Source organism: Octodon degus, unplaced genomic scaffold (genome assembly GCF_000260255.1).
Source record: "Octodon degus isolate 3935 unplaced genomic scaffold, OctDeg1.0 scaffold00105, whole genome shotgun sequence".
In the NCBI taxonomy this organism is placed as follows: Eukaryota; Metazoa; Chordata; class Mammalia; order Rodentia; family Octodontidae; genus Octodon; species Octodon degus.
The window spans coordinates 2581833-2607529 of NW_004524681.1; the positions used below are offsets into that span (position 1 = coordinate 2581833).

Here is a 25697-nt window from a genome sequence, read left to right on the forward strand (position 1 = left end):
AATTCTGTGAGGTGGCTGCCTGGTGAAGAGAATTACTGGCGCTTCAAGGCGCCTGGATGACTTCATCCTGTGCTGGGCAACCCACGAGGAGCAGGGCTGACTGGGCGTTGCAGGGGCAGTACCCACTGTCGTCGCTGCGCTAGCAGCCGACGGGAGAAGCACATGTTCAGGGACAGCCTGGGCACGTCAGCACATGGAGAACAGAGAGGAGCTGAGTGCAAGTCTGTGAGTTTCAGGAAGGGCCAGGAATATGAGACCCACACTGTGTCTGCCCCTTGGTGTATCATGGGCTTGCGCTGCTGTAGCCAGTCGTGTAGGTGGTGTGGTTCGGACCCCAGAAGTTCCTCACACTGAAGAGGCCAGGAGCCCAGGAGGAAGATGCTGGCCAGTGTCAGTTCAGTGGGAGCCTGGAGCGGAGGAGAGCTCTCTCTTGCACCCTCTCCGTCTCTTCTGTCCCTCCCCTCCTCTCTCCCTCCTTTCCCTCCTCCATCTCTGTAGGATTAGGATCCCAGTTTGCTTGCTTGCTTCCTTGATGATCTGGCCATACTAGCGTGAACCTCAGGCTTCATGCATGCTGAGGAAGTACTCTACCACTGAGCTGCGTCCCAGCTGTTGTCTGTCTGCTTAGTTTTCAGAGAGGGTCTCCCCCAGTTGCCCAGCTGGCGCTGGACTCGCCATCCTTCTGCGTGGCCAGGGGCTCCACCTCACCCAGCTATCCTTTAATCTTCATTGCCTCCTGAAAGTTCTTTCTGTGGACACTGTCACAGTGAGGTCAGGGCTTCAGCAGCCCGCAGCACTCAGTGACCCACTTCAGGCGAGGTCATGGAGGTCCGTGGTGAGCAGCAGCAGCGGTGTGAGCTGGCGGCTGCCCCACAGGCGGCGTGTCTTTTCTCACCCTCAGGCTTGTGCCCGAGCTGCATGGACTTGACATCGGTAGCTGTGTCACAATTTTTTATCCAGTCAGCTCGTGTCCACTCACAGCTGGGTGCTTCCGCCACCCAGGCTTAAGGTAGCTGCTGGTGTTCATGAGCGGGCTGAAATCTGCTCTGGTCTTGTTGTTTTCTTTTCATTTTGTCTTTGTTCTTTTCTCCTGTTTTTTCTTCTTGTTTGGGGCAGAATCTTAAAACTTCCATCCAGTCCCTTCTGTGAATTCGCTAGCGCAGTATCCTGTTCCCCTGAGTGAGGGTGGCCCCACGTGCTTCCGACATGCCCACGCCGCCTGTCTCCCGGTGCTGCTCTACTGCATTTCTCTGTCTCCTGGTCTTTCTGCTGTTGTTACACATTTTCCATCTACACCGCAACAGATTCTCCAATACATTGTGGTTAGTTTTCTTCAAAAAATCAGTTATACTTAATACAGTTTTTTAAAACTCAGGTTATTGATTTGTACCTACATACATATGGCTTCTGTGGCTGTTTGTGTAGACTTAAATTCCCAAAAGGGCTTTAGCAGTTTTGGCCCTGTAGGTTTTCTGGTGATAAATTTTTGTTTGTTTGTTTGTTTTTGGTGGAACCAGGGATTGAACTCAGGCCCTTGCGCTTGCCAGGGAAGCACTTATTCCACTGAGCCATCTCCCCGGCCCCAATGAATTTTTTGTTGTTGTTTTGTTTTGCTTTTTACTTTTCTGCATTCATAAAAACACTCTGCTTTGGTTTTTGAAAGAATTCTTAGCTGAATCCCAGTGTGGCCACGCCTGTAGTCCCTGAAGAGGGAGGAGTGTCTGCCAATTTTGAGGCCAGCCTGGGAAGCTTAGCAAGTTCAAAGCCAGGCTGCACTGCACTCCGAGGCTTGGTGTCAGGCACGGGGCAAGCCCCAGGTGAGCAGCTTCACACCGCATGGGTGCCTGTCCCACACCCGGTCGCTCTTCCTGCTGTGCTGCTGCTGCCGGCGCAGGGCTGACCCGCTGGGACTGCTCCTTCTGTTCTTTGTCCCTGCTCCCAGTCTGTGGCTCCGCCTAGAAACGTGCTCCTGGCAGCTGTGGGGCTTCCTTGTCCATCACCTCTCAGAGTGCATGGTCCTCCGCCGTCTTCTGTCCAGTGTTAGAAACAGGTTTTCTGTGGGGCGTTTTTGTCTACTTTCATGGCTCCAGTTGTTGTGTAAATCCCATCCCTGTGGCTCCATCCCACCTGGACAAAGCCCAAAGACTACCAGAGCCGAGCCATGGTTCTGGCTACCCACCTGCTATGTACAGAAATTCCTGAAAGCAGGGTATGGAAGCCAGGGGCTCCCCTCGGGCCTATCCCCTGGAGAGGAAAGACAGACAGCCTCTTTCTCTTTCTCCTCCAACGCAGGCGCGGTGCACGGACAAGAGCCCAGGCGTCATGCTTTAACTTGCCCGAGATGGGCACACTGGGTCTTGCTGCCTTTCTCTGTAAAACTGAATTCTCCTCACATACTTGACTTATTGTAGTAACAAAACAGTGTTTAAAGTTTAATTTTGTTTTCACAAAAAGATTTTATTTGAATTTAGCTTTAAATTTTTTGGCCATCAACTATATTACATATATAATGTATTTCATTTCCTAAGTTCAGAGGACTTTATGTTTTATGACATTCCTTGACTCAAACACATTATAAAGGAAATAAACCATGAAAGCAATAATTTCTTAATTTATATCTTGAGCTATTTATATGAAAATGTCACTGAGAATGTCTTCAGACCATACAGACTAGATCAGTAGGGAGATTTTAAATGCTCACTGTACTGGGTTTGCTATTTGAGGTTAAGTATTAACTGAAGGTGACTCTGATGATTCCTGCCGTAGCACAAGGCCTGCTAAAAGACCAAAGGGCAGAGTGGTGTTTTCTTGGAAATCGCAGAGGTGCGCATTAGGCATTAGGCTCGAGGTCGGCTGCTTGTCTCCCTTGCCTCAGGCCAGAGTCTGAGGTCCCCAGAAGTGGGGAGGAAGAAGTTATTATTCTGGTTTTTCGCAGAGTCAGTATTTGAATTTACATGGTGGATCATAAAGGCTAATTTTCTCTCTCACCTGTGCTGGTGTTTCAGTCACAATTCTCTACAATTAATCTGTAAAATATCTAGTACCAGCAGAAGAAATTATTATAAACAATGTGATTATCAAACCATAGACACCAGAGAAATAAGACTAAAACCACTTGCTTCAGTTATAGTCAATACTTTATGCTCAATAAATTGACATGCTAAAACTTGTGAACAACATTGCAAATAAAGCCCAGATGAAATTAATCTTTTCTGCTTTGAGGTGTTTTTAATCAATGGGTAGGTAGCTAGCTTCCTGTAACAAAAGGGCAAGTTAATAAAGAAGTACTGTTTCTCATGGTTCTTGTCTGGGTATAATATAGATTATATAATTCCATAAAGATTCTCGGCCTGTTGTATATGCCAGCAAGACAGTTCTGGGTACAAAGGCTGCTTTAGTCAACAAAGTCATCAGATCCCTCCTTTCTGGCATTTACAGGAGACAGACAGGTAATAAACACCTACAGTTTGTCAGAAGGGTTTAACTTGCTTGCAGAATTGGCTTAAATTCTGCCACAAACAGAAAAGAGTCCATGATAGCCGGAGGACTGTGTTATCAAATGCAAACACCATCCTTAGAAAGGCAGTGGCCATTCGACAGCTTTGTCAGAGACTAAGCTTATTGCATATTTAGTGACATTTACTCACCTCAAAAGTAAATACTGTGCTAATGTGAGAGCAGAGGACTGCCCTCTGAATGTCAAAAGAAAACATTTTGAGCCATGCACACTGCTTTAGAACATTTCAGTCATTTGTCCAATCCACAAGGAAATCCTCTAACTGTCCATTAATAGTTGTTCTCTGTTAAGGGTTTTGGATTTTTTTTTCTTGAATGTACTATAAATTGAGTACAGGTTCAGCATCCCTTATCCAAAGATACAACCAATAGGGTGCCAGATTGTGGATTTTTTTTTTAAATTTGGAATATTTGCAGATATCTTGAGATAGGACCCAGATCTAAAGGCAGATCTATTTACACATCGAGTGCGCTTCAGTGACGTTACTTGCTTTGGTTTGGTTACACCACACAGCCAGGACACCCCTGTGTGGTGTAGGTGTGCTTTGAGCCGACTGTACCCCAGGCTGGCCTGAGCTCCCACGTCAGCATCCCAAGTCCCGGGGTTCCAGTGTTTGAAGGTACTGGGTTATTTATTTATCTTTTTGAAATAGGGTCTCACTGCAGTTCAGGCTGGCCTCAGCTCACTTCAGGCCCAGGCTGGTGAAGGTACAGTTATACAGTAGTTTTAGTGTGCCTGCCTTTCGACTGTACCCGTCACGTGAGGCCAGGGTTGGAGTTGCCCACATGTATCAGCTCAGCACTCAGAAGGGTTGGAATTTTGGGGCAGAGTATGCAAATATTTCATAATCCAGCAAACTTTGACATCTAGGATACTTCTGGTGTTTCAGCTAAGAAGTGCTCACCCAGTACTGTTGATGGTAAAATATCTACAATTAGCGTAGATATTTTACTTGGACTTTGTTCACACTAATTCACCCTCGATGGTTGTGTATGCAACACATGTGCACACACATGTGCACCTCTGTATACATTTCTGTATTACGGAAACAGCACTGGTTCTAGGCTTGTCAGAATGTCTATAGGGAAACAATAGTAGAAAGATTTGGGAGTCATTGGAGGGTAACTGAAATCCCTCATTGCTACCCGCTAGCGGACATGCCTTACTCTCGGGTCTGTTGACAGCCGTAGGGAATCTGTGATTGAAGAACTGGCCAGTGCTTTTGCCTTTAGCTTCTCTGAGACTTGGTTTGATGGAGTCTGTGGGGCCTGGCCCTCACAATTACTTTAGGCTTCAGTATTTTGATGAAGCCACTGTCAGATTGCAGATTAGCTCTATGGGGTGTTAAGAAATAAATTCTCTTGGGCTGGGGAGATAGCTCTGCAGTCAAAGCACCTGCCTGGCAGGCACAAGGACTGGGGTTCAATCCTTGGCACCTCATGCCGCACCAGCCACCAGAACCCGAGGTGTGCTGATATGGTCACTGAAACCAGATGTGGTGACACATGCCTGCAGTCCCAGCACTGGGGAGGCTGAGACAGGATCACTGTAAGTCTGAGCTGTGTAGCGAGACCGTATACCAAATAAATAAAAGATTAAAAATAGATGCATAAATACATTTTCTTAAAACACTGATGGCTGAGGTCCAGAAAGACATATAAATATGATTCCAGGGTGTGTGCGTACAACTCTGTTATAATCAGTGTAAATAAGTTAAATTCTGTTTTTAAAAAGCCACAGTAGGATCACAGTTACAGTGTGTGTTTTGTACCCTCTGCGGCCCAGCTCTGTCCTAGGCAGCGGTAATGAGAGTGCCCCCCCCTCGGGGGCCCGCCTTCAGCACACGTGGCCAAGGTGGTGACAGAGGCCGTTGTGGGAGGCCAACGCTTGCAGCCAGGACCCCAGGGCTCACGCAGCGCTCTCCTCCACGTTGGCCCCGCTTGGCGTGAAGCTGCTCCAGAGTATCAGCTCGTAGTCCGTGCTGCCCCGAGCTGCGTGCTCAGCCGCACGGTGCACGGTGTGCGCTTGCCAAGTTGGCACCCTCTTGCTTGCTCTTCTTCTTACGTGGTTTCTAACTCATTCACAGTTCTTTGCAATTTCAAAAGTGTCATAAGCTGGGCACTTACCAGCACTTCGGGCAACTGAGGCAGGAACGTTTAAGTGCAGTTCCCACTTGCACACCTTGGTGAGACCCTAAAGGGCTGGGGTATATCTCAGTACAAAGGCCCTGGGTTCAATGCCCTAAAGAGGCAAAAAAAAAAAAAAAAAAAAAAAAAAAAAAAAAAAGTAGCTAGCTCAGCGACATAAGCATTTTCCTGGTAAGCACAAGGTCCTGAGTTCAGTCCCCATACCAAATAAATAAGGGTTAGAATTTGGGTGGCCATGACAGATGGAAGCCCATAGTAATCAGATGCAAGAGACATTGATAAAGCACAAGGTTTTAATAACTTGTGTGTCAGACACAAAAATAGGATTCACCTGGGCTACACGAGCACTGTGGCCCGGACGCAGAATAGCAAGCTGAAGGCTCTGAGTGATTCAGAGGAGAGCCGGAACCGGGAGCTGGACACCAAGGACTGTGGAAAAATTCAGGGGCTAAACGCAGATACAGGGACCTGGGCAGGGGCTGAGATAGGTACGTACATGTGTGCCCTAAATCCTGAAACGTGGTTACTATGTATCACAAACATACACTGATAAAAACTTAGCACTAAAAAGCGTGCATGGAGAACGTCATCGCTGCCGAGTTCAGAGGCTCCTCGGGCGTGGAGATCTCTGTCCGCGGCTCGTGCCTGCGCTGCACGCAGCGAGACTGAAGAGTGAGGAGGCTCTGTGGGGGCGCCTTGGGTGGGACTAGGGTAAGTCCCACATTCCTGGCTCTACATTCAGTGCTGCTGAGGGTTCCTTTTTTCATTATGTTGCTGTGCATTTCTGAGCAAGCCATTTTACCTCTGAAACTTAATATTTTCATCTGTAAGTTATGTGCTCTTGAGGATTCCTTAGAGTTCTGTATTTCCTAAATTCTACATGAAAGCCAACACTTGGTCTCTCCTTCTTCTAGTACTAGGGATTTGAACCCAGGACCTGACACCAGAGATTTACCCCTGAAGTATATCCCCCAGCTCTTCTGTATTTTTTAAGATAGTATAAAAGTTGCCCAAAATGACCTCGAACTTTAATCTTCCTACCTCTGCCTCCTGAATAGCTGAGATTTCCTTATCCATTTGGCCAGAGAAATTGCTTGCTTTTCTTGGATGGTAAAAGGACCATGCTTGGTTTTAACTATAAGTGCTTTAATGCACAAAACATTTGTAGGTGGGGTGTGGCCTTTCCAGAATCGCATGATCTGGACTTTTTACATAGTACCTAATTTGAGAGAACTTTTCAAAAGAAAGGAGTAGCTTCTAAATTATTTTAAGGGCCAGCCAGATAGCTCAGTTGACAGCCGTAGGGAATCTGTGATTGAAGAATTGGCCAGTGCTTTTGCCTTTAGCTTCTCTGAGACTTGGTTTGATGGAGTCTGTGGGGCAGTGGATTAAAGCGCCTGCTTAAGCAGATGCAGTGACCAGGGTTCAATCCCCGATGTGCCGTGCTGGCCCCACTCCCGGGGCACCCTGAGATGCGGATTGAGACTGGGCGTGCTGGTCTCCACCTGTAATCCCAGCACTTGGGAGGCTGAAAACAGGAGGATCACTACGACTGCAAGTCTGAGCTGTGTAGCAAGAGCGTGTACCATGGAAAGGGAAAGGAAAGGAAAGAGGGAGGGGGGAGGGAAGAAGAAAAGAAAAGGAAAGAAAAAAAAAAGCATCTGTCTGCTGCGCTTTCTAGATTGTTTCCTCAGTGGGGAGGTGGTCTCGGGATCATTCTCATCCGAACTAGAATAAGCTGTGGGCCTGGAGGCAGTCCTTCACTTGCCGGTGGTGTGCAGGCGTTGGTGTCTGAGTTACTCCTCTCCCGTTGCTGGGGCAAATACCCGACACACCCAAAATGAAGGGAGGAAGGGTTTATTCAGCTCACGGTTACTGGAGGGTTCAGTCCATACTCAGCTGGCTCGAAGGCAGAGCGGCACACAGCAGAGGGCAACCTTTCCTGGGCGCAAAGAGCAAGCGTGCAAAGAGAGGGGGAGCAGCAGCTCCAGCAGCCAGCTTCTCTTCCCACCTTACATTGTAATGCAGACTACCTGGCCCAGGGCGGTGCAGCATCCACACCCACAGTCATCAACCACAAACTCCGGAAGCCGCCCCAAGACTGCATGAGGCTTTGGGGAGACTGCATGCACAAACCGTAACACTTGGGCAGGTGATTTTACAAATGTCACATTTCACCTGTGACCTGAGGGAAGACCTGTGCCGGGGTACGTAGTTTACATGCTGTGCCCTGGGTCCTGGTGCTCCAAGAGTGCTGCCCTGTAGTGGCTTCCTGAACGCTTCCACCGCCATGCTCCCCCTCACAGAGTGAGCAAACTGAGACCCAGCTCCAGGGCCCAAGCGGCCCAGCTCTGGTGCAGGGCAGAGCCGAGCCCCGGGGCCGACCCTCAGGATGACTGTGGGAGCCTGCGCAGAGCGCCGCACAGGGAGGCAGCCTGCCTGCTGCCTGCTGCCTGCTGCCTGCTTTCGTCTGTGCGTGAGGGCTTGGGCTTTGTGACAATGAAAATGTACAGCTAACTTGAATACTGCATAGTATATTTAAAACTGACTTAGCATTTTTAGATTGCACTTACAATATTGCAGTGCTTTGGCTATAATTGTGAACTTTCATGGTTAGTGTGTCATATATTTAGAAAGTGGAAATACTTGATTGAGTTTAAACAAACCACACTGAAGTCCAGAGAGCTGCCTTTTAATTCTTTATTTTGTGTGGCACTGCACCCTTACATTGAGCAGTCGTCTAACTTTAGGGGTTTTTTATTTTTAAATTTTGAGGCAGAGTCTCTTAGACGTCCTTTCCCCATCCTTGGCCTGAATTTGCAATCTTTCTGCCTCAGCTTCCTGAGTGCTGAGTTCAATCCCTGGTTCTGCGATAGATGAGATGAGATGAGATGAGATAGCTATCGACTGATCAAGGCCTGGAAGGTGGCCCAGTAGTATAGCGCTTGCCTAATGTGCATGAGACCCTGGGTTCTCCCCCCATATATTAAAAGTAAGTTCATGGTAAGTATGTTTACACATTGTTTGTGTCTTATAACTGTGTTGGGGATTTTAAGAAAAGTCTAAATTTTGTTCCTGGTTAACATCAAAATGAAGAGTGCTCTTTTGGAGTGTTGAAAGACGCTGTCCCGTACATGACAGTCTCCGTTGGCGATTACTGGTAAGCTGACAGGGCACATGCGTAACTGTTCTTGCACTCATGGCCACAGATGCTGGTTTTTGCTCTTGTCACTGAACTTACCTCTGCCTCTCCCACATTATTTTAAAGCATAGTATTTAAAGCAAGTTGCACTAGGAATCATGAAATCTAGATTCTATTTTAATATATAACTTTGAGGTAAAAATTGATGTATTTGCACCTTATTTACCTCATCCGGAAGCAGAAAGATTTCTTTATAATTCTCGCTTATCGCTTCTCGGCCTTTTGGCTAAGATCAAGTATAATTCTCGCTCAAACACGTAACACATCTTTGAGACTGGGACACAGATAAGAAATCAGAAGTGTGCTGGTGGCTGTGGAATGGGGGCAGTCCGCCACACAAAGGAGTGGTGGGCGGGTGGACGCAACTCTGGTGCTGGCCGCGTGTGCCGACCCTCCCGCCCTGCCGCACGGACAGCGACAGGCTGGACAGAGGCGTAATTGGACCAGTACATGAACAAAAGAGGATGCAGGCCCAGAGCACCAGGGTGGACTGCACTTGGGAAGACAGCCCCACTGTGGGGTGCAGGGTGGCCAGGTGGGGGTGTGCTCCAGGCTCACAGAAGCTTCTGCCCATAGCTCAGTTTCTGTTCTGCCTGAGAAAAGTGAACTTCCTAGCAGCTGGTGAACCACGGAAGGCCAGTGGCAGTGACCCTGTGCCATGTGTGTTGTATTTCTTGTAACTCAGAAGATGTTAATGTATGAGTTGTTTTTTATAAACTAAAGCCTCCGTGTTCAGTTTTCCTTGCGGTGTTGGCACTTGGCAACAGGTAGGTGGGTGTTGGGCTGCAGTGTGGGTGCTTGTCTCTAAAAGGTTCACGGACACACCGGGGACGTGAATTCCAAGGGACCTCTTGGCTGGAAGAGGTCAGGGATGGGTAGGGGTGAGTCCCAGCAGCACAGCTGGGACATCAGTGTGGTTGAGCCGGGCTCCTTGCTGCCTTGGCAGTCTGCAGAGCTCCGCCCATGGAAGGCAGCGCTGGAGGCAGTGGTCCCCTGCTCCCCGAGAGCCCTCGCCATGCGCTTCTCGCGCTGCGCCGCCTGAGCACGCCGCGGGTGTCCTCGGACCAGACTCAGAACAGGAGCCCAGCACAGCACATGGGTACTCGGGAGTTGCATGGACAGGGATGGAGAAGAGTGTCCCCTAGTGCCGGAGTCTTCTGTGGCCAACCCTCCCTGCACACGCCCACCTGCGCTGCACGCCAGCTTACTCCCCATGTGCGCGGCTCGCTTCTGTGGCCTGGCCAGGCAGTGCGAGATTGGGCTCCTCACACGGGGGACGCCGTAGGTGAGGGCCTGCGAGCACCCATCGTGCGCACCTGGGGGTGGCTGCACAGGAAGGGCAGCCAGCAGTAATAGCCCTCGAGTTCGCAGAGGCCAGCCTGGCAGAATAAAGCAAAATCCTCCTAGGAGTTTACTCAGGGAAACAATAGAGCAAATATAATCACCAAGTGATTGGGAATATTTATGAAAATGTGTGTTATTTATTTATTTATTTATTTATTTATTTTTTGCCTTTTTGAATCAGGGTCTCACGGTGCAGTTCAGGCTGGCCTTGAGCTCACTTTGTAGCCCAGGCTGGTCTGGAACGCACAATGAGTTTCCTGCCTCAGCCTCCCGAGTGTGGGATGACAGATGTGCGCCGCCACACCCAGCTGTCCACTGTGTTTTAAAAGAAAAAAAATCAATTTTAAGTGTCCAGCAGTATGGGATTAGTTAAATAGATTGTAGTACAATGATGTCTAAAACAATATGGTCTGCTTTTGACAAGGAAAAATGTCTACAGCGCTGTTAAAGGAGAAAGTGTGACCACGTGTTGGTGGGACAACAGGTGCATACACATGCTTAGGCACAGAGGAAATGCCCTCCTGAAGGAACATGTACACTAAGTTGTAAATAAATTAGGGTTCGCTGACTGGTAGTAGTCAAATTTCTATTAACTAAAAATTTTAAATGTATATATACCAATACCCAGTATAATATTTTAATTAGTTATTACTTTTTTGTGACACCTATTGTCTCTTAAAACAGGTTATAGTTTGGCGACTTAATTCAGGCATTGTGTTGATGCAGAGGTGACATTATACTGGTTCTAGTGTTGGGAAGTTAAGATTTAATTGGCTTGGAACACTTTTTTTCCTTTTAGATGCAGACATTCAAGTTGGGTGGGAACTAGAATAACTGATTGAACAGTGTAGCTGGATGGGAATGGAGACATCTGAGGAATCTGTTAAAAATCAGAGGCGAGTGTGCCCGAGGTACCAACCAAACAAGCCATCAGAGGCTCTCAGCGAGTGCAGCCTGGAGAGCAGTAGGGGGCACCATTTATTCCCCACATGTTTGCTACAAAGCTGCTGTGTAGCAGGCGCCTGTCCTACCCACTGTGCCTGGCAGCTTATGTGAACACAGAGCCAAGAACAAAAGCGAGCGGGTATGAAATGGCTAGCGAGAGCTGGGGCTGCACAAGCCTTCTGCGAGGAGGGCTCCATGGCGCCTCCTGAGGGCCTGCAGGGCGGAGAGCAGCGGCCGGACCAGGCCAACAGGTGCGGCCCGGGCGAGAACAGGCGGTAGCCTGAGTACGCTGGGAAACTGGCCAGGGGTCTTACGCTGAAGCACGGCATCCTGAGCTGCAGGGTCTCGCTGAGCAGCTCAGGCTCACAGCAGTCCTCCTGTCTCAGCTCCCCAGCACTGCTGGGGTTAGCGCGCCACCACGCCCAATGTGGCATCATTAGATTCACGCTGAAAACAGTCACTGCAGTTGCTACTGATCAAAGAGGAAGAGCACAGTAAGCCAAGCGGGCAGACTCAGTCGGAAGCTGCAAGGGCCAGCCAGACAGTGCAGCGGATTAAAGCGCCTGCTTAGGCAGATGCAGGGACTGGGGTTCAATCCTCGGCCTGCGGTGCTGGCCCCGCCCCTGGGGCACCCTGAGATGGCAGATGAGACTGGGCGTGGTAGGACGTGCCTGTAATCCCAGTGCTTGGGAGACTAAAAAAAGAAAATCACTACGAGTCTGATCTGTGCGGTGATACCCTACAGAGCCTGTACTAAATACAAAAAAAGGAAATTGTCATTACCCCTGCGTCAGAGTCCTTTGCTTTTTTCAATCTTGTACTTGACATCAAATGTTTACTTCTTCTAAAATGCACAACTATAGGTGAGGCGAGTAGTCCAGGATCTGGATGCAGAACTTTTGTGGTATAAAAATAAACTTTTTTCAGACTTTATTTCAACAAATCAAAATCAAACTTTATTTCTACAATAAGTTAAGTCCTCAAAATATCAAGCTATATCTGTTCAATTTTTTATTTTTCCCAGTTACTAGTTGTATTGTTTACTTTAGTAAACTCTGCTTTCTGGTATTTTAAAGGTTCATGTTATAAAGACTTTAATGAGGCTGTTTTTTGGGGGGCGGTCTTTTTGAGACAGTGTTTCACTGCTACACAGTTCAGGCTGGCCTTGAACTTACTGTGCAGCCCAGACTGGCCTTGAGTTTGCAGGGATCCTCCTGCCTCAGCCTCCTAAGTGCTAGGATTTACAAGCTTGCGCCACCACCCAGCACAACTTTTCTAATGACTGCTATATTCTCATTTATTAAAACTCAGCTATTTTTCCTGACAAATTCCTGAAAGTTGTCATCATAGAGTACTTCCACATAGGTAGTGCTCTGTGTTTTATAATGTCATACTATTCCTTGTAAGATTCATGCAGTAGTTACAGAGGTCACTGACAGATAACTGCTGCCGTCTCTACTTCGTTCCTCAGTGTCTTTAACATGTACCACCCTGGGTGCGTTGCAAGCAGTCATCCAAAGGAAGGCCAGCCCTGCGCATGGTCTGTGAGTTTGTTTAGTTTGCTAACGATATAATGATCAAATTCTAGTCAAACATTATCCATCGAAAGTCCTTCTTCATAAGTTTAGCTTTTTATCACTGTAAGCCTGATGTAAGCTGATACTGTATCCGCCACTCCTTGCCTCCAGGCTTGGGAGAGGTCTTCTGGTTTTGGAGGCATAAGGAGAGGCCGTAGTGCGCTGGTTGTCTGTCTGCCTGTCTCCACGCCGCCTCCTCAGCCTCATGCCCTCTTTCTGTATCCTTTCTTCATTGGACCTGGTACGTTTCTGTGACTGTCAGCAGCAGCATACTCAAGCGCAGCCGGGCACGGCTGTGACCTCAGCACTCGCAGAGGCTGAGACGGGAGGACCACAAGTGGGGCAAGTTAGCAAGACCCTAGCTCAGAGGTATGCCACAGAGTAAGAAGGACTGGGAGCACGGCTCCGTGTGGAGGCCGTGAGCTCAGGCCCTGGCACCACACACAGCACTCCCTGGGCCATGGCGGTGGCAGGGAACATGCCTGCAGTGGGGAGTGTGGCTCAGTGGCAGGGAGCTGTCTGTGTCCAGGGTGAAGACAGCCCTGGGCACTGCTTCAAGCCCCAGAAAGCCACCCTGGCCAGTCCCCGGTGAGGCCCTGGAGGCCGCAAGCCACCTGTGGCAGCCAAGGTGTCCTGCACTCAGATCCACGAGAAGGGGCCGCACAAGGGAAGCTCACATTTTTCAAGACTGCTTATGATACTGAAAGCTAGACTCCAGGCCAGGCGTGGTGACGCATGCCTACAATGCCAGCATCTGGGAGGTGGAGCGCCACCCCGCTGCGCGTTCAAGGCCAACCTGAGCTAGTGAGTGAGACTGTGTCCCTCAAAAACAAGAGAACAACATACTAAGCTCCAGCCACAGGGGGGCAGTAGACGGACCCTAGCGCGGAGCTTGGCCGAGGCAGCCTGCAGCAAGCTCACGTGCTGCGGCTGCGAAGACAGCACCTAGGGCTGTGTGGTGGGATGTGGAGCGATTTTTACTTTTGCCTTATTTCTCTGCCTTTTATAAATTGCTTAGTAAGTGTGTTACTTTTTAACTAGACAAAGCTTTTTTAAATTTTTCTAATCACGTTTTTAACAGTATTATTTTCTTCAGCTAGTCTGCTTGGGCCATCATAGTTGCTGTGGGTGTGAGGCCGTGGAAGGCCAGCACCACGGCCGGGTCCTCCTCCACGGTGCCCTGCACGGTGCTCCTGCCTCCCGCAGCCCTCGGCGCAGTGGTGCTCAGCGTAAGCGCGTGCGCGTGTGACCTGAGCAGGGACGCGGTAGCATCCAGAGCTCACGTACTACTTGTTTCAGAGATCGCCTTACGAGTTGGGTAGCTGAGATTACAGATGCGCACCTCTGTGCCTGGCTTAAGACATTTTTTTTGACAAGTGTTTTCTGTAATTCCTTAAGACTGTGTAGCAGTTCTTAGTCAAGGTTCTGCGCGTACAGCGACCCCTGCCAAAGCTAAAGGAACCCACTGGTAGGAGCAGCGTTCTGTCAAAGGCTTCACGAGGGACGGGAGCGAGGTTGGAAGACGGGGCAGCTCCCTCGTTCGGGCTCTGCGAGCACGGGCCAGCCCCCAGGCACCAACGCGCGTGTCGGCTTTCTCCTCATGCTGCTGCCTGTGGTCATGCAGCTCGTGGCCACCGCCCGTGCTGGCTGGCCCTGCCTCTGGCCAGCACAGTGGGGCGGCCAGCCACCACCCGAGCTTGAAGCCGCGGCCAGGCTCAGGCGGGCCTCGCGCGGCCAGGTCTGTGGCCAGGCACTGAGTACGGAGGGGGCGCCGCGAGCGTTGTTTTGTGACAGAGATGAGATCTTTTCCAGAAGTGCCAGCCAATTAAATTCTGTGTGCATGTCTGTACATGAGTGTTACACAAGTTTAAAACTTTAAAAATTAGTGCACTTCTGAGGAATTCCTAAATACCCACGATGAAGTGACAGCACCGTAGCTCACATTGCTTGTAGCCTGCTGTAACCAGAACATCAGGCCCCTGCGTCACGGAGTAGCCCTCCCCGCACGCAGTCTCCCCAGGGCCCTTTCCGGAAACTGGTCCCTGTGCGTCAGAGACAGGGAGGACCCTGTGCACGACTGTACCTAGTCCTGGAGGAAGGTGAGGAGGAGCACTGGGCAGCTGTTTTTCTCTCCCTGTAATAATAGCAATAAAATGCCCTGGCTAAAACCATGGCATGGTGGTATAGCTGAGCCCTCCCACTGTGAAGGACAGTTGGCACTAAAAATACTGGTCTGCCTGATTTTTAAAATATAATTACCTCTAAAGATAATACGAGTATTCCTAAATCTTAAGTAGTCTAACCGCACTTTAGATTAAAAATCATTTTATGGCCTAATTTTAACCAGTTCTGTTCAAGCAGAGCTCGGAGCTGCACAGCACTTCTCACAGTGCTGCATACTCTGTGAAGCAAGGGCTCACTGTACTTTATGTTGTTTGTCTTCTCTTCTCCCACGTGGGTGAGCACACGTGGCCCCAGAGCGTGGTGTGAGTTGTGGGCATGCAGGGATTCCCGCGCTGGTGGAGCGCCAGGGCCGGGAGAGTGTGCCCGGAGCGCCTGGCGGGCGGCACGAGGCCCCCGCTGGGAACCCGATGCAAGCAGCCTTCTCTTTCCGTACCAGATGCTCTAGATGAATACTTTGAATACGATGCAGAGGAGTTCCTCGTCTCTCTGGCCTTGCTGATAACAGAAGGACGGACGCCAGAATGTTCCGTGAAAGGTCGTACGGAGAGTTTCCACTGCCCGCCGGCGCAGTCCCATCACCCTGTCACCACCCGACATGAGTGCAGCGACAAGCTGGCCCAGGTGAGCCCAGTGTGCGTTCTGCCTCCTGTCCTGCAGACTGGTTTAACAGCTGTCTTTCCTGCACACTTGTTTGTTAACAAGTCTTTTTGACGCAGGGTTTTGCTGTGAAGTTCAGGCTGACCTTGAGCTCACTTTATAGCCCAGGCTAGTCTCGAACTCACAATGATCCTCCTGCTCCAGCATCCTGAGTGCTGGGATTACATGAATGTGCTACCACGCCTGGCTTCAGACTAGTTTAACATGTACCTTTCCTGCAGACTAGTTTAACATCTGCCTTTCCTGCAAGTTAAAGTCTGTCATAGCCCTAGGAAATCAGTTTCAATTTTCCCATTTAAATGGAAAATGGGCCCTTTGGTCTCGGTGGCACAAGCGAGATTTGGAAAGCATTGTAATAAGACGCACACGTTGTGCCGCCGCTGTGGCTCTAAGGTCTACCACCTTCAGAAGTCGACTTGTGGTAAATGTGGCTAACCCGCCAAGCGCAAAAGAAAGTGTAACTGGAGTGCAAAGGCTAAAAGGCGAAATACCACCAGAACCGGTCAAATGAGGCACCTAAAAATTGTACATCGCAGATTCAGGCATGGCTTCCGCGAAGGAGCGACACCTGAACCCAAGAGAGCAGCACTTGCAGTGTCCAGATCATCTTGAGAATTGCAGCAATCACTCAAATGCTTTGGTTTTAAAAGAAAAAAAAAATAAATATAAATAAATAAATAAAAGGAAAACGGGCCCTTCTGGTGGCAGGGCGCAGCTGGAGGCCCCGCCTGCTCCGAGGAGGACAGGCTCCGCGCCTGCCTCCTCCTCACCCTTGGCCAGCTTTGTGGGTGTGAGTTCTCTGTCTTCCTCGTAGAGTCTCAGACTTAGCTCTCCCGCTCTGGGATGGCATGGACGTAGCAAACTGGCGCTGGGGCCTTTGCCCACTTTACCAAATTTCCCTTTTGCTTTTACTTTTTTTTTTTTTAAGTGCAATATACTCTTGTTATTAACACTTTAAAAATACTGCTAAAATATTTTGGTAGGTGGCATGTAATTTGCCTTAAGAATTTTTCTTACAATTACTAGTTTCTCAAATGTAATTTCTCAAATTTTTAAACATCTTGCCTGTTTTGAGGATTTAATGAAAGTTGGTCTTTAGTAGTTTCACATTCAGATTTATAAATTAATCTTTCCCATGAAGTGATAATGAAATGAAGAACTCAGCAAGATGGGGCCAACCCTGAGACCTGTCCGACATGATATGTACCAGCTCTTTCCACAAGATAAAGCAAAGATGTCCTCCCTCGCAGAAAATGGGCCTGGTGCCCTGGTCTGTAATCCTAGCGCTCTGGGAGGCTGGGGCAGGAGCATCACAAATTCCAGCCCAGCCTCAGTAACTCAGTGACTCAGTGAGACCCTGCCATTATTCATGCATACATAAAGATAAAAGTAATTTTAAAAACTAACATAAGTAACCCTAAGCCTGTGCGCTAGAGCTCACCATGAGTGGTCCTTCAGTGGGAAAATCTGAATAGCTCAGGCGAGCAAACCACCTCAGATGACTCATCTGCTCTGGTAACTGCCTTCCCATCGGCATATGCCTTACCTTTTTTTTGTATTTTAGTAAGGGTCTACTCTACAGGGTCTACAGGTTCTCACTATGTAGATCAGACGCGTAGTGATCTGCCTATGTTCAGCCTCCCAAGAACTGGGATTACAGGCACCCGCCACCACACCCAATCTCAGTCGAATCTCAGTGCAAGGCCAGCACTGAGGATTAAACCCAGCCCGCACAGTGCACCTAAGCAGGCACTTTAATCTGCTGAGCTATTTGGCCAGTCCTGCCTTCCTTTTAAACAGCCAAGATGTTTAAAAAGATGTCAGGCTTGAGTACAGAACCAGGTGAGTGATGGCAACATTCCCCTTGTTTGTTCCCTCCCAAGTGTCGCCAAGCCAGGCGCACAAGGTCCGAGGTCACCATGCTGTGGAGGAACAGCCTTCCGATCATGGTGGAAGTGGCCTTGCTCCCGGACTGCTGCTACAGTGATGATGGGCCCAGCACAGAAGGGGCTGATCTGAGCGACCCTGCCCTGGAGCAGGACGCCCTGCTGCTGGAGAGATGGGTCCTGGAGCCCGTGCCGCGGCGGTAAGCGCATCTCAGGGCCGCGGTGCTCCTGGTGGAGCAAGCTCCCCTCTGCTCCCCTCATATCACTTAGTAATGTAGCGTGTCTGTGTCTCTGTACTCGGGGGGATAAAACTGAGGGGCTTAGCACTGCCCTTAGGTGGCGTGACTGCATATGGTGCTGGTGAGCGACGTCTGTGCTCTCACAAACGTGCACCCTGACACTGGGTTTCTTTCATCCTCTCTCTTCCTAAATTCACTGCTTCCTTAGGAATGGCGGTCGACTCGTTGAGGAGAAGATGCTCCTACTGGCTGTCCGCTCGTTTGTGTTCTTTTCCCAGCTAAGTGCTTGGCTGAGTGTTTCGCACGGTGCGGTCCCAAGAAACATCCTGTACAGGTATGTCTTGGGTAGGAACAGGCAGCATGCCACATTTTGCTTGTATCGTTCTTCCCGTCACATCCTAGTAGGAGTGGATATCACTGTTTTTTTTTTTTTTTTATGTTTTTCTTTTTATTTATTTATTGGATACAGGGTCTTACTGTGTAGTTCAGACTCATACTGATCCTCCTGTCTCAGCCTCCCCAGGGCTGGTATTACAGGCATGCACCACCACACCCTGTTTCAGGGCTGGTACAGCATGCAGTACTGGGGAATTGAACTCAGTACCAAGAATTGAACAGGGTACTGGGGATCTAACTCAGGTCTTTGCGCTTGCCAGGCAGGCACTTAGAATGCTGAGCTATCTCCTCAGCCAATACTAAGTTTTTCTTCAAACAAGTCAGATAAGTTTAGACTGACTTGGTATGAATTTTTCTGGTTGGGTGAAATTTCTTACAGAATAATGTCCAGAGCACTTTAAGCTTCCTTTAGAGATCCAAGAATGGATTTAACACAGCCCCGGTAAGGTGGAAGCATTTTCTGAGCTTCTGCATCTGTCATGCCAAGTTGTCGTGAACAGATCTGGCACTGTGACCCACACCTGAGGGCCCAGCTGCCCAGCCTGAGGCACAGGGACAGCTTCCGACGAGGGTCATACGAGAACCCATTTTTTAAGAAGTGTACACAACACGCAGGTAGACATAAGGTGGTTTTCCTTCATCACCTTGCACAGTAAAATTAGCCAAGCCCCTTTAACCCATGTAGTCAGTAGTAAAGAGGAAGTCCTTTTTTTCTATTTTGACAACTTTTTAAAACTCTAACGTTAACCTTTGTACCACTCCTTGCAGTGACTTTACCCGCACTACGTGCACGGGAACGCGGCTCAGAGCGAGCCCCACAGACAAGGGTGAGCGCACGTCGGCTCACTTTGTAACACGGTGCGCAGGGCGGAGGTCTGCTCAGGTGGCCCGCTAACTCTGTGCTTCTCTGTTGGACTCTAGGGTCAGTGCCGCTGATGCAGACCTGCGGTGGCGTTTCCCCCAGACTCCAGTTGAACACGTGTTTCCTGTCCCCAGTGTTTCTCACAATGTGGCCTTGAAAGTCAGCGTCCAGTCCCTACCCCGACAGTCTGCTTACCCAGTCTGGAGCTGTAGTATTCATACTAACCTTGGCCTTTATGGGGAGAGAGTTCAGGCACAAGAGCCTGAAGGCCGTCAGCCCCACAGTTCCACTGAAGCAGCGCAGTGTGGACCAAACAGCTTGCAGCGTCTGTGTGGCAGGCAGACGTGGACCATGGCACCTGAGAGTGTACCACATGAGAGGGACAGCCCAGCTCCGGAGGACACTGCAGCCACCAGGCACAGTGGGCCTCATCCAGGGGGCAGGAAGTCCCCGTACGGGACATCTCGGGCCAGCCTGCTGGGCTTGAGTGGCCTAGGAGACATGAAGCCACATGAAACATCTCTGAGAACTTGGAAGTCACTTTCAGTGGTGGATTCCAACATCTCCAGCCATCAGAGCTCCTGGCAGCCGGCTGGTAAGATGAACCCTCTAATAGACTCCTTAATTCAGGATCGACAAGAAGTCATTGCAAGAATTGCGCAGCACCTGATTCACTGCGATTCAAACACCCCCCATGGCTCCGCACACCCATTCACCACTCAGGAGTCCCCCTCCCTGCATCCGAAACTGTGCCAGGTGTCCCGAGAGAGGCACAATGTGAGAAAAGGGAAAGACGCTTTTTCCATGTCTTTGGGGAGTCCAGAGTTCCCCTCCATGGAAGACGGTGATGAGGGGAACATTCTAGGGAAACCAGACCATTGGAAAAGTGAGACTCACGTCTCTGGTGCTCTGTGCCCGCACCAGGGTGCGGGAGAGGCAAACCCTCTGATAGGCTCCCTGCTGCAGGAACGGCAGGACGTGATTGCCAGGATTGCCCGGCACCTGGAACACGTTGACCCCAGGTCGCCCCGCCTGCACGGCCCCAGCAGCCTTCCCTCCAAAGTGCTCCACAGTTCCTGCAGCGACAGGCACTTGTGGAAGAGGAGCAAGGACAGTGCCTGCGCTTCCCTTCCGCTTCCAAAGCCGGCCTTGTTGGGAGATGGTGCCAACACAAAAAGCTCACTACCTGCTAAGTCTTGGAGTTCTTTTGCGTGCAACCGTAGAGAAAAGTCCTCTGCGAAACCCCAAGTACGGACGCAGGGCTGGCATGGTCCTCCTGATGGTGTGCCGAGCTCTTGGCCTGAGGCCCAGAACACAGCTGCTACGCCACCCGCTGCCTCAACCGCCTCCCAGTGCAGTGACAGCGACTTGGGTTTGATCAGTAGGCTGGAGAATGTACTCGCAGAGCCACAACTTCAGGAGCAGGAAGGCAGCATTAGCCCTGCCGAGCAGCATTCAGCTGGCAGCAGTACTGATGCGAGGGTCTGCACACAGAAGTACGAGGGAGGGAGAATCGGCAGTGACAGCAGAAGCCCAGAATCCTCTGGCAGTCCCCAGCGTGATGACTCAAAAACAGGCGACTCACGTGTGCAAGTTACTATGTTAGAAATGTCTGAATATTTAAACAAGTATGAATATAATTGCTCAAATAAAGACTCAGCAAAGCCCAAGACACACGAGCAGAATTCTCAGCTGAACAGCATAGAAAATTATCTCAGTAAAAATAACAAAGGTTTCAAATGCAAAAAATCAGGCCAGGTAACAAATGAGGAGGATAAGAAAGAAGATTCACTGGCTGAACAAGCTCAAAACTGTTCTCAAAGAAAGAGTACAAAAGGCTGTTTGTCTGCTTGTGAACAACTGAAAAATACAAAGATATTGGTAGGTAACATGTAGCATTTCAAATGTGAATCTCAGCTGTTTATTGGGCTTGAATTTTGTTCACAGGAGACGTAGTTGTACCAGCCATGGTGCCCGTTGCCCGGAGAGCCCGTGGTCTGCTTCCCTGAACTGCTGGGCAGTTAGCATCCCGGCCAGTACACCACCCTCTTACAGCAGGGGCTAGATGAACAGAAGAAATGACGGTCTTGTGATTGAAAACATGAGGAGCGACTAGCTGGGCATCGTAGCGTTTGTCCTCCATCCCAGCACCTCCGAGCCTGAAGCAGGAGGGTACTGCTTAAACCCAGGCTGGGCAACTTAGCGACTTACTGAGACAGAGTGAGGCCCTGGGTTCAGTCCCAATACCACAATCAAGCAGTGAGTGGTACCTTTTCTAAAGAATAGCTATTGAGGCAGTACTTTTTAAAAATCCAATAAGTCTGCCGTTTAGGTCTAAAAGGACTGTTACTTTGTCATCTACGCAGTTTTATTTATTTATTTATTTATTTATTTATTTATTTATTTATTTATTCGGTACTGGGGATCGATCTCAGGATCTTGCACTTGCCAGGCAGGTGCTTATGCCACTGAGCCATCTCTCCTGCCCATGTCATCTACTCAGAAGCCCTAGGTTTTTCTGTATTTGGCCTGAGGACTTCAGAGAACGAAGGAGCACTGTTTCGTGTAGATAAGGACACTAGGATGTAGTTAGTCTTGGTAGCTTGACTCTCTTTGCATCGCAGTCTGACTAGGGAACCCTTGGTTTTTAGGGTTTGCTGCCAAGGAACAGGTAAGATAGGCAGAGGAGGCTGAGGCTCTGTGTTCCTGGCATACGGGAGCATCTGCATAGGCCCTTCTGGGCCGGCAGCTCTGCACGTGTTCCATGACCTGAGTGACGCTCTCCCCATGCCGCCCCAGAGCCGGCGGAGTGTGCGCCCTGCGTGGGCTGGTGCACGCAAGCCCTACTATGACACTCTGTGTTTATTTCCCTACTTGGGGACCACTGGTGGAGAGTGGAGGGGACCCGGGCTTGATTAGCATAGGCTGCCAGCCCTGCTGGCCTTGCTGCTGCGCAGGGCCCCAGGCACGGTAGCTCACGCAGCCTGACGCTTCCGTCTTAGGGGACAGTACACATGTGTGACTCGCATTTGCCTCTCAGCGTTGTGATGATGATCCAGTAATGTGTTTTATAAACCTTTCATGTGCTCTCTGAATTAAGAGATTCCTTGAAACTTCACTTCGCACCGACACCCTGGCCCTAAGAATGGGAGGTTTTTTGCCAGGTGCAGTGGTGCATGCCTATAATCCCAGCTACTTGGAAGGCTGAGGCAGGAGGATTGAGATGTAAAGCCCAACCTGGTAAGATCCCTGTCAGAGAGAGTGGCAGGGAGGGACGGAAGGAAGCAAAGAAAGAAGAAAAGAAAGTGAGTATTGGCATGTGTATACTCCTCGCTGGCCCTCGGCAGGAGGCTTAGTCTGACTGGGATGTTCGCCAGGCCACTGTGATACCAGGTTTCCACAGGCACATTCAGGCCCAGCCATAGAGCGCTTGCCAGGTGCCAGTGCGTGCCCCACGCCTTGCTTCCTGGCCCTCGCCTGCCCTGCAGGTGGTCCTCTCTCCTGACTTGGGTCAGTGGCAGAGGACCGTGGCCCAGGGTGGGCGGCTGACCTGCCCACTGCCATGGCGCTGTTATGTGGGAAAGCCACACTCCAAATTAGCTTTCCCTGGTTTTTATTTTTTATTTGTGTGTTTTATGTATTTCTAATTTTTAATGTTTGCCCAATTTTTAAGAATTAGTCCCTCCCTCCCTTCCTTTCCGATTTTATTTCTTCTCTTTCTCTGTTCCTTTTTCTTTTCCTTAATTATTTTTTAGACAAGCTCTTTTGTCTTTTTGAGGCAAGGTCTCACTACACAGTTTTGCAGTTCAGGCTAGCCTTGAACTCTCTTTGTAGCCCAGGCTGGCCACAAACTCACAGTGATCCTCCTGCCTCAGCCTCCCAAGTGCTGGGGTGACAGGCATACATCAACACACCCAGCCTAGACAGGTTTCTGTGTTGCCCTGGCTGGCTTCAAACTTCTTAGCCTAAGTGATCCTCCTGTATCCGCCTCCAAAGACCCGAGATTCCAAGCATGTGCAGCCATGCCTGCCTTTCCTGCCTTTCCTCCAGTTTTAATTGAAGAATGTTTAAGTGGTCTTTGATCATCTCCAAAATATAGTGCTTTTGACCATACTATGTCTCTTAAAATTGGCAGTATTTCTGATGTTTCCATCTCATGAAGCACCAAATTAAATCCTCTGAAAACGGCTGTTGATGTGGACATAGTTTTGTATTTTAAAATGTCCTACTTTTTTTTGTCTCCCAAGTAGTTGTTTTTTACAAATTAAATACTAGCCTGTTTGATGCTAGATTCTCTAAGTAATGTGTTGATGAGGCAGCTATCTGGGCATACTTTAGAATGTTTCTTCAGTATATTAAAGCAAGATAAAAACACAGGTATTGTCTCCCTGTTGGCTTTGGGCCCAGGCTAGAGCTGTTCTGTGCTTCCGGACCAAGGCCATGACACTTCAGAGCATCTCGGAAGCCCACAAGGTCTGTAGCGGCGTGTGAGTTGTCTTTAAATGTCACCACTGAACAGCAATTCTTTCCCTCACAGAAGACCGCACCAGCATACTCGCGTGTCTGGCCAAAGCCTACCTTTCATCCCTTGGATGGAACTTCAACCCGGGCCTTTCACCCCCGAACTGGATTGCCTCTTCTTTCAAGTCCTGTAAATGTTTTTTTCTCTTATTTCATGCTGAATACCTGCAAGTGTGTGAAATGTTTGCAGGTCCCTTTATTTGAATTTTAATTGAAGAATGTTTGAGTGGTGTTAAATTCGATCCTGTGGAACCCATTGTGGCCAGCAGAGGAAGTGGGCAGCCCCTGTGCCCAGCTCAGGCTGCCTCGGATTTAGTTTCTTAAAACTCAGTCACCTAGGGCCGGCCAGATAGTTCAGCAGATTGAAGCGCCTGCTTAGGCAGATGCAGGGAGCGGGGTTCATCCCCAGCATGCGGTGCCAGCTCCACCCCCAGGGTGCACTGAGACCGTGACTGAGACTGTGTGTGGTAACGCGCGCCTGTAATCCCACCGCGTGGGAGGCTGAAAACAGAAGGATCACTCTGAGTCCGATCTGTGCAGTGAGACCCTGTAGACCCTGTACTAAATACATTAAAAAAAAAAACCCAGACACCTTTCGTTAAAGATGATCTCACAGCAGCAGTAAAGAATTGGCAGCAAGGAGAGACGTGAGCTGCAAGTAGCGTGCTCAGAGCAGCCAGCAGGGACTTACAAGTAATTCTTCTAGCACTGTAGCGCTGAGAAGGCAGAGCCGGGAAACTAAGATGAAAGAACACGGGGGTGGGGAGAAGCACTGAGAGAGCCTAGCTGTGAAGAGTCGGGTGCACCTCCGAAGGGTGAGGTCGCAGCAGCCTGGAGCCAGCGGGGTGGGAACTTCGAGAGGGAGCAGGCGTAGAGAAACGAGAAGTGAGATCTGAAGGCGCCACGCAGGGCAGAGTGGTAAATCTAGACCTTCCCAAAGCGCCGGGGAGAATAAAGGAAGTCCTAAGAAGGGATTAGAGAATGGTCCAGAACTGAAGGCTCAGAGTTTAAGTTGAGAATTTCACAACTAAGTTCCGACCACAACGTAGGGCATGGTGAGCTCACGCAACTCTCACGACTGTGATTTTAAGTTTTCCAAAATCATCTGAGATAGCTTATCCACACTTAATATTCTAAAAACAGCTCTTTCCTGTCATGTTGAGCATGGCTTTTTCTTTAATTTTTGTTTGACTCTGGTGTCAGGGTGTTTGGAAGGAGGCGGCACCTCCTCCTGAGGGTGACGCAGTCAGCAGTGACATCGCGAGGGCGGCGTGCTGTCCTCTGCCACCTGCGGCTGCCAGGACCGGGCCAGGCCAGTGAGCAGGGGCAGCAGGGCCTGGCCTCTTAGCGCTGACCCTTGTCCCCCTTTTATTTTACAACTCCTCATTGTGGCCTCCCCTGTACAGAAGTCCATGGAGTGGAAAAAGTAATAATTCCACAGGAGATTTTGTTTTAGTAAGAAAGTGATTCCAGTTCTTAAACACTTGAAGCCTACACTGCCTTTATTGCCTTTTTCATACATGCTAATAAAATGAGACTACAAGGAAAATATGTCATAAACAGCATTATTTTAACATAAGCTGTTAGAAGTTGAATTAAAGATATGCTTAACTTCTGTTAGAAAAGTACTTTTATCAATTCAAGAAAACACTACAGTCTTTTAATACTACAAACGGTTATTTTGATCTTAGGTTCCTCAAAGAAAAACACAGTCAGGTTGCTTTGATCTGGATTCTTCATTACTGCATCTGAAAAGCTTATCATCTAGAAGGTATTTCTATTAAAATTCATTTTTAAATATGAAACATTTCACAACATCGTAGGCTTTCACAGTAAGTGACGTTGACCACAAAGAGGCAGGAGCGGACCCTCCTCTCCCATAGCATGTTCCGCGCTCAGAGTCACTAGGAGCAAGGAGGAAGCTGAGGTGGCCACAGCTGGGTTGGCTGTCATCTCAAGAACTTGTTTTTTAACATTTAGCTGCATTTATATAGTTTTGGTCATTATTACTATTATTAATGAGACAGGGTCTCACTCCGTAGTGCAGGCTGGCCTCCAACTCGCAGTGACCCTCCTGCCTCTGCCTACCAAGTGCTGGCATTGCAGGCGAGCACCACCACTCCCAGCTTTTGGTCATTACTCTTACCTTTTATTCCTTCGCACAAAAAAAGCATTAGCAGTTTTTTCCCATATTGGCAGTTTAATTTTATGTTTTTATTT

The 25697-nt window shown here is 49.2% G+C and overlaps 1 protein-coding gene across 1 annotated transcript in view; it reads left to right on the top strand.

The window, feature by feature from the left end:
* Fam214a (family with sequence similarity 214 member A) overlaps window positions 1-25697 on the top strand; it is a 55167-nt gene that overhangs the window by 19787 nt on the left and 9683 nt on the right. The window contains exons 2-7 of the mRNA XM_023724057.1: window positions 15353-15537; window positions 17457-17659; window positions 17907-18032; window positions 19016-20837; window positions 23494-23607; window positions 25169-25248. Of these exons, the coding sequence (XP_023579825.1) occupies window positions 15353-15537; window positions 17457-17659; window positions 17907-18032; window positions 19016-20837; window positions 23494-23607; window positions 25169-25248 (2530 nt within the window). The remainder of the gene's footprint in view (window positions 1-15352; window positions 15538-17456; window positions 17660-17906; window positions 18033-19015; window positions 20838-23493; window positions 23608-25168; window positions 25249-25697) is intronic.